Below are 17592 nucleotides of genomic sequence, written 5' to 3' on the forward strand. Positions count from 1 at the left end.
ATTACATGTGTCTTCACATGTCTTTACATTTTGTTTTTCTAATTTTCTTACTCAAATAAAATACTCAATTGTGTGCATGCTACCTATCCATTAAAGTAAAATAATTATATTGATAAATTAGTACATATTTCCTATAGAACCGGCCACTATTAGTCAAAGAGTATCTAGCTATTCATACAGTTAATACATGCATGAATTAGTTGAATATTTAACAATAACAATCTATACATGCAGAAATGCTTTTGCTTTTCTACCCAACAAATTTCAATTGGTTGTTTAAAAATATTTGATCGTATGCAACTATGCATGTATTTAGATTAAACCTTGTCATTGATGGTGAACTCAAAGTTGGCTTTGTATGTTTGATTACCAAAAAAAAAAAACTCAAAGTTGGCGGCATACATAAACGCATAATAGCATCTCGAACGTGGCGATAGTAAAATTCAGCGGTTTTCAGCATGCTATACTTCATAATTTGGAATTGTCGATATATGTTGAAAATCCCAATTTTCCTGAATTGTGTTGTGTTTTCCAAAAGTTCCTTGCGACACACTCAAAAGTCTCTCGGAAGCCTCAGTATCAAAGTTTGCTTCACATTACATAAAATTAATAAATCTGAATTTTTACATTTTATTGTTGTTTTTTGTTGTTGTTTACCAGCAAAGTAAAAAGATTTGTGTCGAATATTGTTCACATTACTCAAATACATATTAATTATTGATACCACTATATCATTTTAATTGATGATATTATATATTTTAAACCAACCGATCGAACTAACATTGAATTGATCATTTGGAAAAAAGAACAATATACAAATGAGCTCCTTTAACTATTGGGGGCAAGTCGGTTGCAATGCGACTCTATGCTCCATCGAAGGGACCAACAAACCTTCAGTGTTTTTTTTCTTCTATAATAATTTTCTTTTGATAGCATCGGGGAGTATATAGTAGGAGATGAGCCAAATACTGATTTACAATCTAGTAATTAAAAAAATGTGACTACCTTGGCTAATTTAGAGAAACTTAAATATTGTTGCTATCAAAACATCGTAACAGTGCATTTGCTGAATTTGAGAGTTAATCATATTTTGCATTTGTAAGCAGAATAAAAAAGAATTAGTATTGTATTTAATCGAATCTGATATAACAAAATCATCGCATGTTTACATTAATATTTGGTTATAACCGTAAGAACCAGAGCGTCAATTTTCGATAATATTCGTATACTTTTCTAGATAATGAATCAATGATATCGATTAAAAAAAGAGAGATTTTGATTCTATCAACTACAATATTAGAACAAGTCACTCTCCCAATCCAATTTTCTGATACGAATAAACTTGAGTTGAGATTTATCAGTGAAAAGTCTAAAATTAAAGGCATCGCTTAATCCATAGATCTCTCCCAAGTCTAGAAAGTTCAGGCAATTTATCAAATTCGTTATGCATCATATATTAATATAACTCCCCTTTTAAACATGTAAAGAACCGAGCCGGCTTGGAACTGCTAATAAGCTTGGAAGAGAAGAATAAAATCTTTGTTTTCAAAAAAAAAAAAAAAAGAAGAATAAAATCTTAAATTTAAAACAATAAAAGGCAGTGAGTTATAGTGAGTTATAATCAAAACAGTGGTTTCACTATTGTGACTCGGTGGGGACCAATAAAATGTTTTTAAAAAAACTCATTTCATCTATTAGTCGAAATGTATGTAATCCATTTTTCTGGAATTTTTCTTTTGAAAACATAGTTACTATTAAGTTGTGAAAAATGTTACAAAAAAGTTAAGTTGTGAAAATGGAAAACATAGAGTAAAACCATAAAGTAAATTAGGAAATATCAATTATATATTATTTAAATTTTATCAATTATTATCTATAAGAGTAAGAAAAATAAAAGAAAATCAGAATGAGTTATAGAAGAGAAAGGCCCACCCTGCATCGACCATGCGAGCAATTCTTTTTGGAAAAACCGAAGTCTTCCTTAATGGAAAAGATATTCCAAGTTCTCGTTGTGAAATGGGGACCCCGAACTAAATTTAAAATCTCATAAATAAAAATGAATTAATCAGCTTACACCTTAAATTAGTTATATTTCTTCACAAATGGTTTAGCAGCCTAAGTTTTTTCATTTGAATCTATTTCCGACGAAAACCCTAAATTTTGAAACAATTTAAACGTTTGATAAACTCATACGCTTGTATATTGTAATCTCTATTAATTGGCAAACCATACACGTAATCCTTGTTAGTGTTCTGTGTTCATAATGTACCATTCCAAATCTAACTAATTAACAAACAACAGTGCTCATAACATCAGTGCAGTTCTCCTAATTTTCACTCATTTTATAATAAAACTTGTAAGTTCTGATGTATTTTCGTGTTTACCTATTATTCTTTTGATGTTTGTTATGTTCTAGTACTTGTTTATACATATATATATTAGAATCCAATTGCGAATGGCTTAAATAATTTACAACAATTTTTCATGTTATGAGAATCTACATTGTAAGTCCATACGTTCATGTTGGATGTCTACCATTAACAATATATGTTGAAAATATCAACATAAACATTCTCGTTTTCACAAAAAGAATCATGGTATTAACAGTTTAACAAACAAAAAAAATCATGATTCAAGTTTTACATTATTCATTCTGATAATATATGATGTTTTAAAGACCTTTGATATTTCAAAATGTAAAATTTTCTTGATATTTCTTTGTTAGTTTTGACTTTATTGAAAATTATTCAACCAATTATAATTTACAGTAATTTTAATGATTGACTTAAAAAAACTAAATTATAATTTAGTATTAAATTATAATTTAGTGATACCAAAGAAAATAAAAATTCTTAATTTTTCTAAAACATAAAATTTTATGTTATGAAATATATGGAGTATAATGTTGTATACATACTTATTTACGCAATTCCCACAAATAGACCATTTTTTCAGGTATGTAAATAAGTTGTAAACACGAGTCCATATCTGTGTAAGCATCTATGAATTGTAATTTAATTTTATGCAACAGGTGTATCGAGTCTGAAATATGTTAGTTCCCAAACCAATCTATTTATCATTCGATCACAAAGTCTCAGACTTATTAGTATTAGTTCAGCTTACAATATTGGTTTTGAAAACATATTTTTTTTCTTAGAGGGACATGGAACTATACATAGAAAATTAATGGTATATTTGAAAGGTGACACATAAATCGAAAATTATATATATCGTGTCGGAAATATAATTTGGTAAATGAACTTTTGGGTTATGGTGATTTAGTTCATGAACCCAACTATGCCGAAGTTAGCTTTTCTCTAACCGCTGCCAAATATAAAGTAAAATAAATCAAACCACACCGCACAACGTCTTGGTAGCAGCACGAAAAGGATCGGAAACTTCCAGTCCATGTGTTCGTGACTGTGTTTATGTGTACAAATTACCTAAAATACAATGGAGCTTAACTTATTAAAATAAAAATAATAAAATACTTAGGTTATTGTCCCCGTCGGAACAGGAAATCTAAAGGGCTTATAGTTTCGTGCCCTTTGTGGATTCTCAAGTAACAAAAGTCAAGAATGTTGACCCATGTTGTCGTCTTTAGTTATGAAACTATATTCAAACATCAATTACACGTAATTTAATTATGATTTAAAAAGCAGTACAACAACCGTCGCGTATAGTATTACTTTGTATATAATGAGTGGAGCCGTACGTAGAATGCGAACATGGGCATGCATCTGCAATGAGAACCAATGAAAGAGAAAAGTTATGCACTTAGAATTTTATTAAATGGTTTTTATTACATGACAAAACTGTAGAGTTTATAGCTAATAGTTTTGGCTGAATACCGCAAAATTCTTAGATAGATTTGGGTGCGATCGTTTTTGTTCCTGTGGGCGTTCACCACTCTTTTTGCTTTCGGGGTTTTAGTTATACTTTAAAAGATGTTTAAAAATTCCTATTAAAGTGCCCAAAACAAGAATTTTCATTTCCTCTAGTTTGGTTAACCAACGCATCTGTGTGCTATGGTTTTTGCAGGTTATATATTATAATGTGATGGCTAGACCGTAAGACAACATTTAAACCTTAATTTGTCATAGCCATATCCTTGGCTGCATTACTATATAATTTAACTCATATATACATGCAAGCTATATATACACTTTCATACTATGTGTGCTCATTTTATTTACTGCGTCTTTAATTAGTGAATTGTGTTGCTTTTCCATACAAAAACAAAACCAAACGTATACTAAATATAGAAATAGACTTAATGGAAACTAAATAATTCTATATACTATATATTTACTCCTAATATTTACCCCTAAAATATATATTAAAATAGCATTTGTTATTTTTCAGGATGAAATATTCTGATTTCATTCTCTTATAACACTTGACCTCTTAATCTCCCATCGAAAACAAGTTTTAAATGAAGAAAAAACCCAAGTTCATAAGAGAAAAATGTATTATGTCATCGTTTCTATTAATTTTGATATAGACACATTTATCTAATCTATTAATTTAGGGTTATATTATTTATCTACTGTTAACAAGTCGTAATAGAATCATTTAATTAATTACTTAATGTGATATCTTTAATTATTTATATTAAATCTTAATAATTAATAAAGATTTTAATAATAAATCAATTTAAGAATTAATTTGAATTTTATTTTTAATTATAATAAAATATTTTAGAAAAATCTAACAAAATCCTACCAAACATTTTAAATATTTTTTATAAAATAATCCATTAATTAATTTCATAATTAGTAATATAAAATGATTATAATTAGTGTCAATTAAATTTTATCATAGAACAAAGAAAATAAAATTATGTTATTTTTATAAATATATCATTACAGTCTATATTATATTAAAATAGAGGTGTTCTAAATACGAAAAAAATTTAAATAGGTAGATTAACCTATTTTAAAAATGCTTTGATTTGAATAAATTTATCATTCATCGCTAAAACTAGTTAAATTAGTAAAGTACCTAATATTTTATGCAAAAATTAAAATTATTAATATATGTTCTAAAAATGATTATATTAAAATATAATAATATATAACTAACATTTAGTTCATGTATTATTTACAAAATATATTACTAGAAAAATTCAAAATTTTAATAATTAATTAAAGATATTAATGACAAATTAATTTTAATGGAGTAGATATTATTTAAACATAACAATGTATTTGCTTATAAAATTTCGCAAGATAAAAAATGATATATGTTCATGTACATTTTCTTAAATATAACATGATAATATAAATTATCATAAACAAATATCCATCTATAGTATAACTAAATAATTTAAAAATGTATTGTGTACAAACTGTAAAAATTGAAAATATATATTGAAATATACTATGTATTTGATTATTTCAGATTGTATTGTGCTTTTGATTATTTAAGATTGTATTATACATAATTCAAAAAAGTAATGCGTATAAAACAAATCACTGTATATTAATCATGAAGAATAAGTGTAAACAATAAAATTATACAATTATATAATATATAACACTGTAAATCATATATTTAAAACGTTAATGATAATATCAAATTATACATTATAAAATAAAAACAATATCAAGTACGTGCGAGTTCAAACTCTAGTTGTGTAATTGTATTACATATTTATATACGTTTGATGAGGACAGATGTGTACATATATGAAACTACATTATGAAGTGGCCACCGAGAGGTTAAAAATCTAAAAAAAAACAAGTCTTTCAGTGTGTTGAAATGGCTTTCGGTGAAGTTTAACCTTTTCGTGATTCTTAAATTTACGAATATAAATCGGATATGATCTGCCGAGATTATGTAGAGATATGGTTTCTGATCAAATTTTTGGATTTATTAATACGGTGATGTGTATTCTAGGAATTGAGTATAATCTTGAATGCATAAGGTTAGTCATTCCATAATATAAAACATTTTCAGCCGTTTGTGAGTCATTACATTCATTGAATTATATTTTACCCTAAGACTTCATATTCAAAACACAAAACACTTGGAAAATAAAATATTTTTAGAAAAACATATAAATTGACCATTCCAACAGATTCATTTCCACACAAGCTAACCTCTTATCATTTTTCGTTTTTTTTGGTATCTAATCGTTTATCTACCCATATAACTATATACCGGCCATAATCAGTTTTTGCAGCGTATTACAACGGAAACTTTTAGTTTTACCTGACTAGCTACTTGCTATTAAGCTAAATCAATAATCTATTTTAAACAAAAACAACACTCAAGTAAATCTAACTAATAGATTTTTTTTTTTTTTTTTTTTTTTTTTTTGACGTCGAACGGCCATTCTATTACTCAAGCTTGAAGTGGTCTGGGTAACCAGACCGGAATAGAACAACCAATGAAAAGTAACTCTCTACGAAAGGTCCTAGCAGTCTTAGCCAAAAAATCAGCAAACAGATTGCGCACTCGTGGCACATAGGTTATTTTGAAGTCCGGGAAGCAAATCTGCAGCGTTTCTATCTTCTCCAGTTCTGTCGCAAAGCTTGGCCACACATGAGGTTCCTTTATCATTGAAATCAGCTCCTTGCAGTCTGTTCCAAAGCTCTGGCATGTCGAGTGTTGAAGCATATTCTCCATCGCCCAACGCAGTGCTTCTACCTCCGAATGCAAAGCTGATTCACATCGAATGAAATTCCGTGTTCCCATAAGTTGTGTGTTCTCCCCGCTATCCATCCAGACCCATCCACATCCACTAAAGCGATCTGAAGCTGTCCAAGATCCATCTAGTAGACAAATATTACCCAAGCTTAAGAATTGGTTTTCCTCATTGCTGATGGCCTGAACTACTGGCGATATCATCTCGTTTGCATTGAACCAGGCTTGACATTCACTTTCTGCATATCGAACTATTTCCAAGGGGTCTCTATCTATTCCCCTAAAAAGTTTGTCATTACGAGCCTTCCAAATATACCATATTAGCCAGGGATAAGGATCCCTGTCTTGGTCTGGCGCTAAGATTTCATTCTTCCTCCAGAATAGGTAGTCCATGTTTGTGTAGATGCTTGCCACTGGGAATATACCTGGGCTCGTAGGAGTTGCTGATAAGGACCACACTTGGAGAGCCGGAGGGCATTCAAATATTGCATGTGTTACAGATTCCTCTAGTTCTCCACACCTTGGGCAATAATTATCGCACCTCATATTCCGCCTTGCGAGATTCCTCGTTACTGCCACCTGACCCGTTATCAATTGCCATATAATAGAATTAATCAAGCAGATAACCATTCATAACATAGCTCGCATTAAAACAAAAAAGCTGATTCCTGAAAATAAAACTTAATTAATTATTTAACAATGAGTTTTAAAAAGAGAATTAAAAGGCTGAAAAATAGAGAAAGAGAGAGGAGCATAATGTGGCCAAAAAGGTAAATAGGGAGCCACCAATGATAGATGAAGTTTTTTCCAAATTCTTTTCTCTCATTACATAACTCTTCTTCTCACACTTCTCCTTATAAATTTCTCTTCTTCCCCTCCCCATTTCCTCCACCTCACACTCTCTCGTTCTCTTTACATCTCTATTAACTTCTGCCTCGCCTCTCGTTCTCAACACTTGTGAGAAATATGATGAACCAGAATGTCATCGTCTCCGACAGAAAAGCCATCTTGGGTTCGAAAACCATCACTGTCTCTAACTCTCCCCTGTTCTCTTCTCCTCCCACTTACTTTACCTTTCCTCGTCATAAGTTCTTGGAGCTTCTCGAAGCAGCCGATAAAAACAGCAACAGCATCAACAAGAACAATCTTGGTGCTGGTAAGATTGCATCTTGGGTCGATTCCATGCGTGATTCTTCTCCTACACGTCTCAGACCCTCTTCACGTGACTCTGTGTCAGACAACGACCATAAAACATCTTGGATCGTACGTTAACTATGTATACCATGGTCCATGAATCTAGATTACCCATTTCAAGATTTTGGTATCTCATCATCGTTTCGTATTTCTTTGTTTAGGTTCGATTTCCATCGGCTTTAAATATGTTTGATGAGATTGTGAATGCTGCAAAAGGGAAACAAATTGTTATGTTTCTTGATTACGATGGGACGCTCTCTCCCATAGTTGAAGATCCTGACAAAGCTTACATAACACATGAGGTTTTTATTCTGTTCCATGGTTAATTAAATTATTTTTGTGGTTTAATTATTATTTTTGGATTTTAATAATAAATTTCAACTTTTTTACAGATGCGAGAAGTTGTAAAGAATGTGGCTCTAAACTTCCCAACTGCTATAGTCACTGGAAGATCCATTGATAAGGTACATTACATTTTTACTAATTTTTTAACTACGGTTTAATATATTTTCAAAACGCATATAATACTCTATATATTAATGTATTTTTTGACAAAGTCTATATATTAATATTAACTATGTATTAATTTTCAGGTTCGTGGTTTTGTCAAACTCGATGAGATTTACTACGCTGGAAGCCATGGCATGGACATTGAAGGCCCGACCAGCGAATATGCTTATGGTGGCGAGGTGAGAAAACAATGCAGAAAATATTGATACACAATAAAAATATCGATTTGATTTTAAAAATACTTATTTCTTTCTTTTGGTGTGAAATGGTCACAGAGTAATCAAGGAGTGCTCTTTCAACCTGCTCGTGAATTTGTACCCACGATCGAGAAGGTGCATTTTGAGATTGTTTTTTTTTTCCTTCACACAAATAATCGAATTAAGGAGAGTGAAAGTTAAACAGTAATTAAAATATTAACCGTTGCCTATATATAATTTCAGGTGTATAAGATATTAGAGGAAAAGACAAAATGGATCCCTGGGGCTATGGTGGAGAACAACAAGTTTTGTCTGTCCGTACATTTTCGACGTGTTGATGAGAAAGTAAGAACAAAAACGATGATTAAAACAACAAGACTTGTCTCTTCTTTGAACAATTGTCCAAATTGCTTAATGCTAATTTCTTTTACCTAAAATACATTAAAAACTTAACAGTCTTATTTATCTCTTTTTTGAGAGAAAAGAAAAGCAATTGTGTTGCGCAAAAAAAAAAAAAAGCAATTGTTAAATAATATACGAGGCATTTTTTTGTCACGAATATACGAGGCATTTTTAGGATCAAAAAGCAGTGAAAAGAGAACAGTCTTATTTATTGAAAAATGAATTTATGTACTTCACTCTGCAGTTAAAAAAAAAAAACAAGCACCAGCAGTAGTATTATATAATTATAGTTATCGTGGGCACCGCATTACTGATATTTACCAGCAACGCTACTTTCCATAAAGTGTCTAATAATTATTTGTTTATGTACATTATTTGTTTCTAACAGAGATGGACCGGATTAGCCGAACAAGTAAAATCAGTTCTGATTGATTATCCACAGCTGAAACTAACCCAAGGTAGAAAGGTAAAATTGATCGCTAATCTATTTCTTTGTTAAACCAGTTCTAAATATGCATATTTATGTTGAATAATAATAGAATAACCATCACTAATCTATTTCCTTGTAAAACCAGGTGCTTGAAATCCGTCCTACGATCAAATGGGACAAGGGCCAGGCTCTCAATTTTTTGCTAAAATCATTAGGTGAGAGAAGAGAACTCACATTCATAATATCTATTTATTGAGGGGGGAAATGTTATATCTGCTTATTCTCTATATTTTGGTCTGATTAAAATAGGGTTTGAAAAGTCGGGAGATGTTGTTCCTGTGTATATTGGAGATGACCGCACCGACGAAGATGCGTTTAAGGTATGGTGACATTTAGTTATTAACACGTTTACGTACCATCAACTACTATTAATTTTAGGTTAAAAAAATTACTTTTATTCTACAGTTCGACTGATATTGACATAGTAAATTAAATTAACCATATAATTCGATAGGTTTTACGTGAGCGGGGACAAGGTTTTGGGATTCTAGTCTCAAAAGTTCCAAAGGAAACCAATGCCTCTTACTCTCTCCAAGACCCTTCTCAGGTAAATTAATTAGTCTTACCCTTTTGATGAAATATTTTAAACTACTATAATTAGATTGTTAATTATTTATTAAGGGAACCCATTTTATTTGCAGGTTAATGAGTTTCTGAGGCGTTTAGTAGAGTGGAAGAGGAAGACAGTCGGGGAAGCTTGAAAAACAAACATGCAACATTAATAACACCTGAGTTTATTTTATAAATCTTGAGGAGAAAATAATCGGTATATATAGACAACCTTCTAAAAAACTAGTACTAGTACTAGATTCGTAGAGGGTGTTTTTTTGGAACTTTACCTAGATAGGTGTCTTGGCCAGAAGCATCTTTACTTTTCTACATCGATCGAGAAATTTTAAATTTCGTGTAACGATTCAGAAAATGAAGAAAACACAACTAATATCATTTCCACTCATTTATCTTCTTCGTTTTTCACCCTCGCATTAACTAATTCAACATCTTTTTATTTCTCTTTAACAAACATTTTGTTTTGCTGTTTTTTTACTGTTTAATCCTTTAATGTTAATTCCACCTCTTAAATACTAAACCTTGTCCAGACGAGGTACTTCAAGTGGCAGGACGGGCCTGTGGTGGCAATCACCATCCGGGTTCGATTCCCTCCCCATGCGGAAACTACCCTGCCTCTTCTGGACACCAAAGCGGTACTGGGTTCGATCCAGCCCAGGTAAAGCTCTCCCAGGTGAAATGAACCGCTGCCTGACCGGACCCAGGGGAATGACCCGCGAAGCGGAGAACCCCTGGATTATCAAAAAAAAATAATATTAAACCCTAAATTTTAATTATTAAACCCAAACTCAAATAAAATATTTTAATTTTTATTAAAGATATTTTGGTGATCTTCCACTTTGTACACTAATTTTTGAACAAAAACTTTATTTAGTGCTATATAAAAGTATTTCTCTTTTACTAATTCACTCATCATTTAAATCACATGAATATACATATGCATACAACTAAGTATTGTAAGTAGGATATAAAATCATTAAAATTAAAATTAAAAAAAAATCAGTGTTCCAAAAAAAACGGATATAAAATCATTAATTTGATATACGATGGAAAGTACTATTTTGCAGTGAAAGAAAAGCAATCTTGTCTACTAATTTGATAAATACTAAAAAAGTAGAATGCAAATATAATACTATGAGTGTGACTCTGGATAATCATTTTAGAGTAAATGTTTTACAGTAAACATATTTTACTTTATTTTCAGCTCAATGTTGACTAATCAGTAAAAATGTTGTTAAAAAGTATTTCAGTCACTTTAAGCTAAATACATGTGAAAATGGAGTAAATAATCTCACTTGTTACAATGAAAGTAAACTTTTATTTTGCTTTTTCGTATTATTTCTTATTACAATTTATTGTCTCTTTTCTTCCTTTTATTACTCTCACTCTCGCTCACATTTTTCTTACCTTTCTTTTTTACTTTTATTTTTTCACCACTTTACTCCATTTTAAACCAATCATAGCTATGAATTTGGGTGTCAGAAGGAACACACTACCATAAACCCAACAAATTCAAATACCAAAATAGTATTAGAGTTTACTGTATATATATGTCTGATTACCAACTTGAATTTTTAAAATGATAGATGGTTTAACTCTCTCTATATTTTGAAGTATCAAAAGCTAACGTGGGTCTGCTCAAGGACCTATAATAAAAGAAAGCCATTTATCATTCACAACTGTATCCATATATAGTAAGCTCGTTAACTGGTTAGGGATTTTGGACTATTGGGATTGAGGTGTGGGAACTGAGAAGAAAAACAAGGGAAATTTGACGCAGCAATCATCTCCCAACAAAATGAATATTAGTTTGGACGAGTTTTGTTGTATCTACATCTGTGTGGAGTTGCAATTTTTCGTAATTTCGTTACTCATTCATGTGTGCATATATATATACGAAATACATCTACATAAATTGAGTACATTTAACTTCCACTACCATCGCTATCAATATATAAAAGAATATGTATAATTTCTGAAATATATGTATGTATCCAAATTAAAAAAAAAATGTATCCAAATATATATGTTGACAGAGGAATAAATATATTGTCAGGCTCATCCTTGCTCCGCTGACACACATGGACACTCACTCATTAACTAAAAATATTTAATAATTTTTTTTAAACAATATTGTTGTAGACAAACATATAAAAAGATCCCTGATCTAAATCAAGAATCAGAAGCCAAAAATATAAAACTTGTTGATAATACTGTCATTTTTAACATGATAATATAGTGTCATGTTGATTAAGACTATATATAACTAGTTTCGTTGAATACAACTATTTTAATTAGACATTGTAATAGACTAGTACGAATATTGACAGAAAAAACTTCATTTCCCTATCAATTAAACAAACACGTGATTTCAAAGGGTATTGCATGCAATGGAGCTCTAGTTAAACCGAAGTCCGATATATATTTTAATTAACATCTCAAGATATATTCATGATAATATCAATATAAAGATATCCATGATAGATTATGATAGCTATGAGCCTACGATGCATCATGCATGGGTCAGTAGTTATCCAATTACTTTTAGATGAGAACTGCACAACACAAAAAAAGAAGAAGAACTGAATAACATAAACACGTAACTACTTGTAAGTAAGTTGTTAGGTGCACAAAAAAAAAAGAAAAAAAAAAAGAAAGTTGTTGAACGATCTTGACAATGCGATAAGAAGTCATAAATAAAGACTATTTTTGCACAATGCAGGGGGATGAAGTATAAAGTACAAGTTGCATGCAAATTACTAAGACAAATTTTGTTCCATTGTAACATTTTTGTAAATGAACTAATCGTCTCCAGATATCTGAGATAATTAATTAAAGTCACGATATTTTAATTAGCAACACTAACTTGTTTAAAAATTGTGCATTTAAGTCATCATAACTATATCAATTTATCTTTTAAGCAGAGCAATGCTATGTGAAACATTTGCTAACATGTCCTCGTTCAAAAATTTACTAAGACATTAGCCCAAAAAAATAATTTTTAGACCCCTAAACCGGTAAAAACAAATTTACATAAAACATTGTTATAGACCACACCAAAATGTCAGGACCGACCCTACTTTAAAAAAAAAAAACTATATTAATTCATCTATAATAAATAAATTACACTATCAATCCTTACGGCTTGCTGTTAAGCCATGGAAGCAAGTTCAACAAGTGGGAAATAATACTTAATTTCCCAAAACAAATATTGGAAAATACTTCTGGCCTGGGTTCATACTTTTTTGTTAGTAGGTAGGCCCGGGCACTTTACCCGATATCCGAAGATGCACCGAACCCGACCCGAAAAATCCGAACCGAAATCCGAACCGAAGTAGCAAAATACCCGAATGGGTATTGATTTAGGAGAGATTGGCTATCCGAACCCGAACGGATAATATCCGAATCCGAATGGATATCCGAAAATAACCGAACATAAGTATATATAATCTTATATTTTTAATTTAAATCTTTTATTTTATTTAAAATATTTATATTGATGTTACACATACTTTAAAATCATATAATATTACATATAAGTACATTTTATATGATTTGATACTCACTTAAAATGCATGTCAAGCTTTTTGTTTTATGTATTAACAAAAGTTACATCCAATTTTTTTTTTTAAATGACCAAATTAATGTTTATTTATTTTTGCAAATTTATCTCCAAATCTATTAATCACACAATCTATTAAAAATAAAAAAATCAGTTAAGTAAAAATTATATTTTTAAATACAAGAAACTTAAAACAATGAAAAAAATATTTTTTTATTTCAAAATCTAAATATCCGATCCGAACCCGAACTAAAAATACACAAACCCGATCCGAAATACAAAACTACCCGAACGGGTTCTATATCCCTATACCGAAATACCCGAAATGCCCGACACGAACCCGAACGGGTACCCGAACGTCCACTCCTGTTAGTAGGTATGCAATTTATTTATTTTTCTAAAAGACAGCTTTTTTTTTTTTTTTTTTGTAACTTGGCTTTAAAGACAGCTTTTTTGATGTGGCCATATGTTATTATACTATCACACAAACATCAATATAAACATAGCGTGCAAATTTATTATATATTTAGTGATAAAATTGACATAGTTAGATAAGCAATGTGTTAAAACTACGATTTTTTACACTACGTGATGTTTGAGTATTATTACAAATACGTCGTAGGATAATTTAACAATTGTGTATATATGTTAAAAATAAATTAAAAGGCATACGAAGGAATCTTGTGAAAGTGAGGTCTCTTTTGTTTTCTCCTTTGAAGAAACTTTCCATTATTTAAACGAAAAACATTTGTCCTATTATAATGTATTATGTGTGTATATGGAACGGTGAGTTATTTTTCAATGTTAGGTGGTGAAAAGGAAAACCGCTATAAAGTAACACTACTTAGGTTGAATGAGGAGTTGGAATCCACTTAAAGTGGTTGAATTTATGTAAAATAAACATATAAAGCTATATATATGCTATATACTATTGTTATTTTGCACTAATCCTTTCTTTTCTAATGTGTTAGATATATTTGAACTTAAAGTGCATGGGACAACCAACATGCTTCCATTCCAAGAGAAGACATGACTCGATAACTTGATACGTGTAAAGAAGCTAAAGCTGCTAAGTGTGTGTATCTTCACTTATATTAACCATATTCATATAATTATTTGAGATATTATTTAAAGAAGAAACCTCATCATTGGTGATCCAACTTGAACAGAAAGAAAGTAAAAAAACTAAGTACGATTTCCTCCAATTATTGGGATCAACTCTATTTGCCAGTTTAACTGTATGGTAGCTTCTTTTTAGCAAAAAAAAAAACTATATGGTAGCTTCTACCTGTTTTTTTTTCAAATATGACTATTAATTTATGTTTTTTATAAGTGACCAAAAATATATAGGACCAGACCCAGATATCAAATCTTCCAAAATTTAGTTTCACCTAACTGTACCTAATAAACAATACATTTTGTATGAAATAGACAGTATATTTTATGAAAACCTTTTATAAAAGAAACTCAGTATATTTGTTTTTCTCGTATTGAAAAAGCATTGAAGCCGGACGGAATGGTAGACTCTCTCTTATCTCTCTGGAACTTTTGAAAAACAGAGAGTCGCGGTGGTTCTGTCTGATGTCTTACTCTTCCGATTAGCAAATATCGATTCTGGTGTACAACGGTCTCTCTGACGTTGTGTAGCCGACTTAGACTCTGGTGGTTTCGCGCTCCCTTTGGTGACTATCCAGCGGTGGTATCCGGTGGTGTAGCTTTGGCGGTGTCGCTGGCTCTCTACCGAGTTTTTTTGGGTTACCTGATCGTCGCCGGTTGTCATCTCTATTTCAACTGTCGATTGATTTTCGCGCTGGGCTGTTAGTTGGAGCCCGTTTATATGATTAATCACAATTGGAGTTTGTTGTTAGGAAGCGAAGATTATGGGGTTGGTTATTGAAATCGTTTGGATGAGCTCTCGATTTATATCGAGACGCTCTCCGAAGCTCCGGCGTGCGCGTTGCAGCTGTTTGAATCCCCAAAGCCTCCAATACAGTCGTTGGAAGTGTTCTTCGGTGGTAGGGGTCATGTTTTCTGATAGAGTCCGGTGGTCTTCTAGGTTGATGAAGACGGTGGAGGTTCAAGGTTCTGGTGTCATTCCGGAGTGGTAAGGCGGATTCCGGAGTGGTAAGGCGGATTCCGGTAAACCGTCGGTTCAGTTATCCGGCTTAGTTTCTCGAAAGCGGTGATGAGGTGGAGGCTTTTGTGACGCGTGGTCTCCTTAGGCTGAGATATAAACACGTGTTCCACTCCCGCTAATCTTCGGACGCGTGTTGTTGACGGGCGTCTTATCTTTTCGGTTGCCCTTGTTGGGCTTGTTGCTTTGGGTGGCTCTTTTTGTTTTGGGTTGGGACTTGTGTTGGTTTCTTTTTGGTACGGGTTTTGTCCCTTTGAATTTTGGGCTCTCGATAAAAATCAGACGAAAAAAAAAACTCAGTATATTTGTATTAATATGTACATTACATTTTGTATTTATAACTTCTTGTTTACAGCGCACGAATCATTCGATGACGTGTTTTACAAAACTTTTCGTGAAAGATCTATTCATCCCGATAACGACGGGAAGCTAGATATAGGCACATAGCAAACGAGATACATCTACTCTATCATTAACCAATAAGAATGAGAAATGTGAAAGACTCCATATATTCATAAATAGATGATTTGGATGTTGACAAAAAAAAAAAGAATAATATAATTAAAGGAAATACATACGAAAAGAAAAAGAGAGCAAACATAGTTTGCTTTCTATGGACAGCTATCACTGAGTCACTAAACTACGCACATGAACAATGGGGTTCATGTGTTATTCTCTGGATCTGTGTCCCAGATCAACAACTACTATTATGATATTTCATTTTGTTGAGACCAATTAAAATCTCCAAATCCTATTTGTGTATATATATTCCCAGCAATGGTTGAGAAGATCTAATTATATTATAGTTATATGTAACATATTAAATATCTAACATTTTTGTTTTGTCTTGTTAATTTTTGGAGGTACTTGCACGACGTTATTAGTCTTTCTTGATGCTTATACTGATTTTGAATGATTCCTATATCCTATTTCTTCGATCAGTGCCAACTAACAAGCATGTTCACTGTTTTATGTACAGTATCGCTTAACTAACACCAACCATTTAGTAATTGTTAACTAAAAAGTATACATGGATATGCTTAATGCGTAAATATTAGGTTTCATAATCTATTATGTATGCACACATATATTCCCTAATTACAGCTTAAACCCCATCATATCAAAGTAAACGAGATATCACAAAGCTACAGGGACCAATTAAAGCTAACAGGCATCTTAAAAAGGTAACGGGGACCATTAATTAGATTCTTATTATTAGCTAATTACGTTTAGTGAGGCAATAATTCATGTTTCTAAGCATATACGTGTCACTTTAATGGTCCCCTCCTCTCTTCTCTGTTTACTTCTCCCATGTTGTAGACTTAGAGGAAATGTGTGTAGTATACATTGCTTTTAAGTTTAAATTAATTGGACGATTATGATTTCAGATCATGTGATCAAGTGATCCTCGTCTGGGGAGCAAATTTAGTTTCGTTCCAATAATTATCCGCTTTCAGGTTTTTCGTACAATTTTTATAATCTTATCGCATTATGAGAAAGGATATAACTGTATACTAGGATAAGATCCGCGCCTTGCGCGGAATTAAGTTATTATTTTTATTATATTTTAGAGAATGAAACAATAGTTTGACTTCATTTGGATTAGCGGTGTTCAATCCAGATATCGGGTTGGTTTCGATTCGGTTCGGTTTTTTTCGGTATTTTGGTTAGTAAAATATAACTACTATTCTAAATCCATATTTACTTTGACTTTAGTCTTTCACATACTTTTGAAAGATTTCAACTGGACAACTAAATTGATCAGCCAATCTTGTTGCTTTAAATCATTAGTATATATATATATTATTTAGTTTGAATATTTATTAAATAAAAATTCATATGCGTTATATTTTATGATCATTTGTAACTTATTATAACAAAAAAA

General features: G+C 31.3%; 1 protein-coding gene across 1 annotated transcript; it reads left to right on the forward strand.

Annotated features, from left to right (window-relative positions):
* The first annotated feature begins 7520 nt into the window (after positions 1-7520).
* LOC106298508 (trehalose-phosphate phosphatase B-like) lies at positions 7521-10407 on the forward strand. The gene is made up of 11 exons (XM_013734643.1): positions 7521-7914; positions 8007-8147; positions 8238-8309; positions 8439-8534; positions 8631-8687; positions 8796-8897; positions 9343-9420; positions 9530-9599; positions 9694-9764; positions 9899-9991; positions 10086-10407. The coding sequence occupies exons 1-11, from the start codon at positions 7618-7620 to the stop codon at positions 10143-10145; spliced, it is 1137 nt and encodes a 378-aa protein (XP_013590097.1). The 5' UTR covers positions 7521-7617; the 3' UTR covers positions 10146-10407.
* The last annotated feature ends 7185 nt before the right edge of the window (positions 10408-17592 follow it).

Source organism: Brassica oleracea, chromosome C6 (assembly GCF_000695525.1).
Source record: "Brassica oleracea var. oleracea cultivar TO1000 chromosome C6, BOL, whole genome shotgun sequence".
NCBI lineage: Eukaryota > Viridiplantae > Streptophyta > Magnoliopsida > Brassicales > Brassicaceae > Brassica > Brassica oleracea.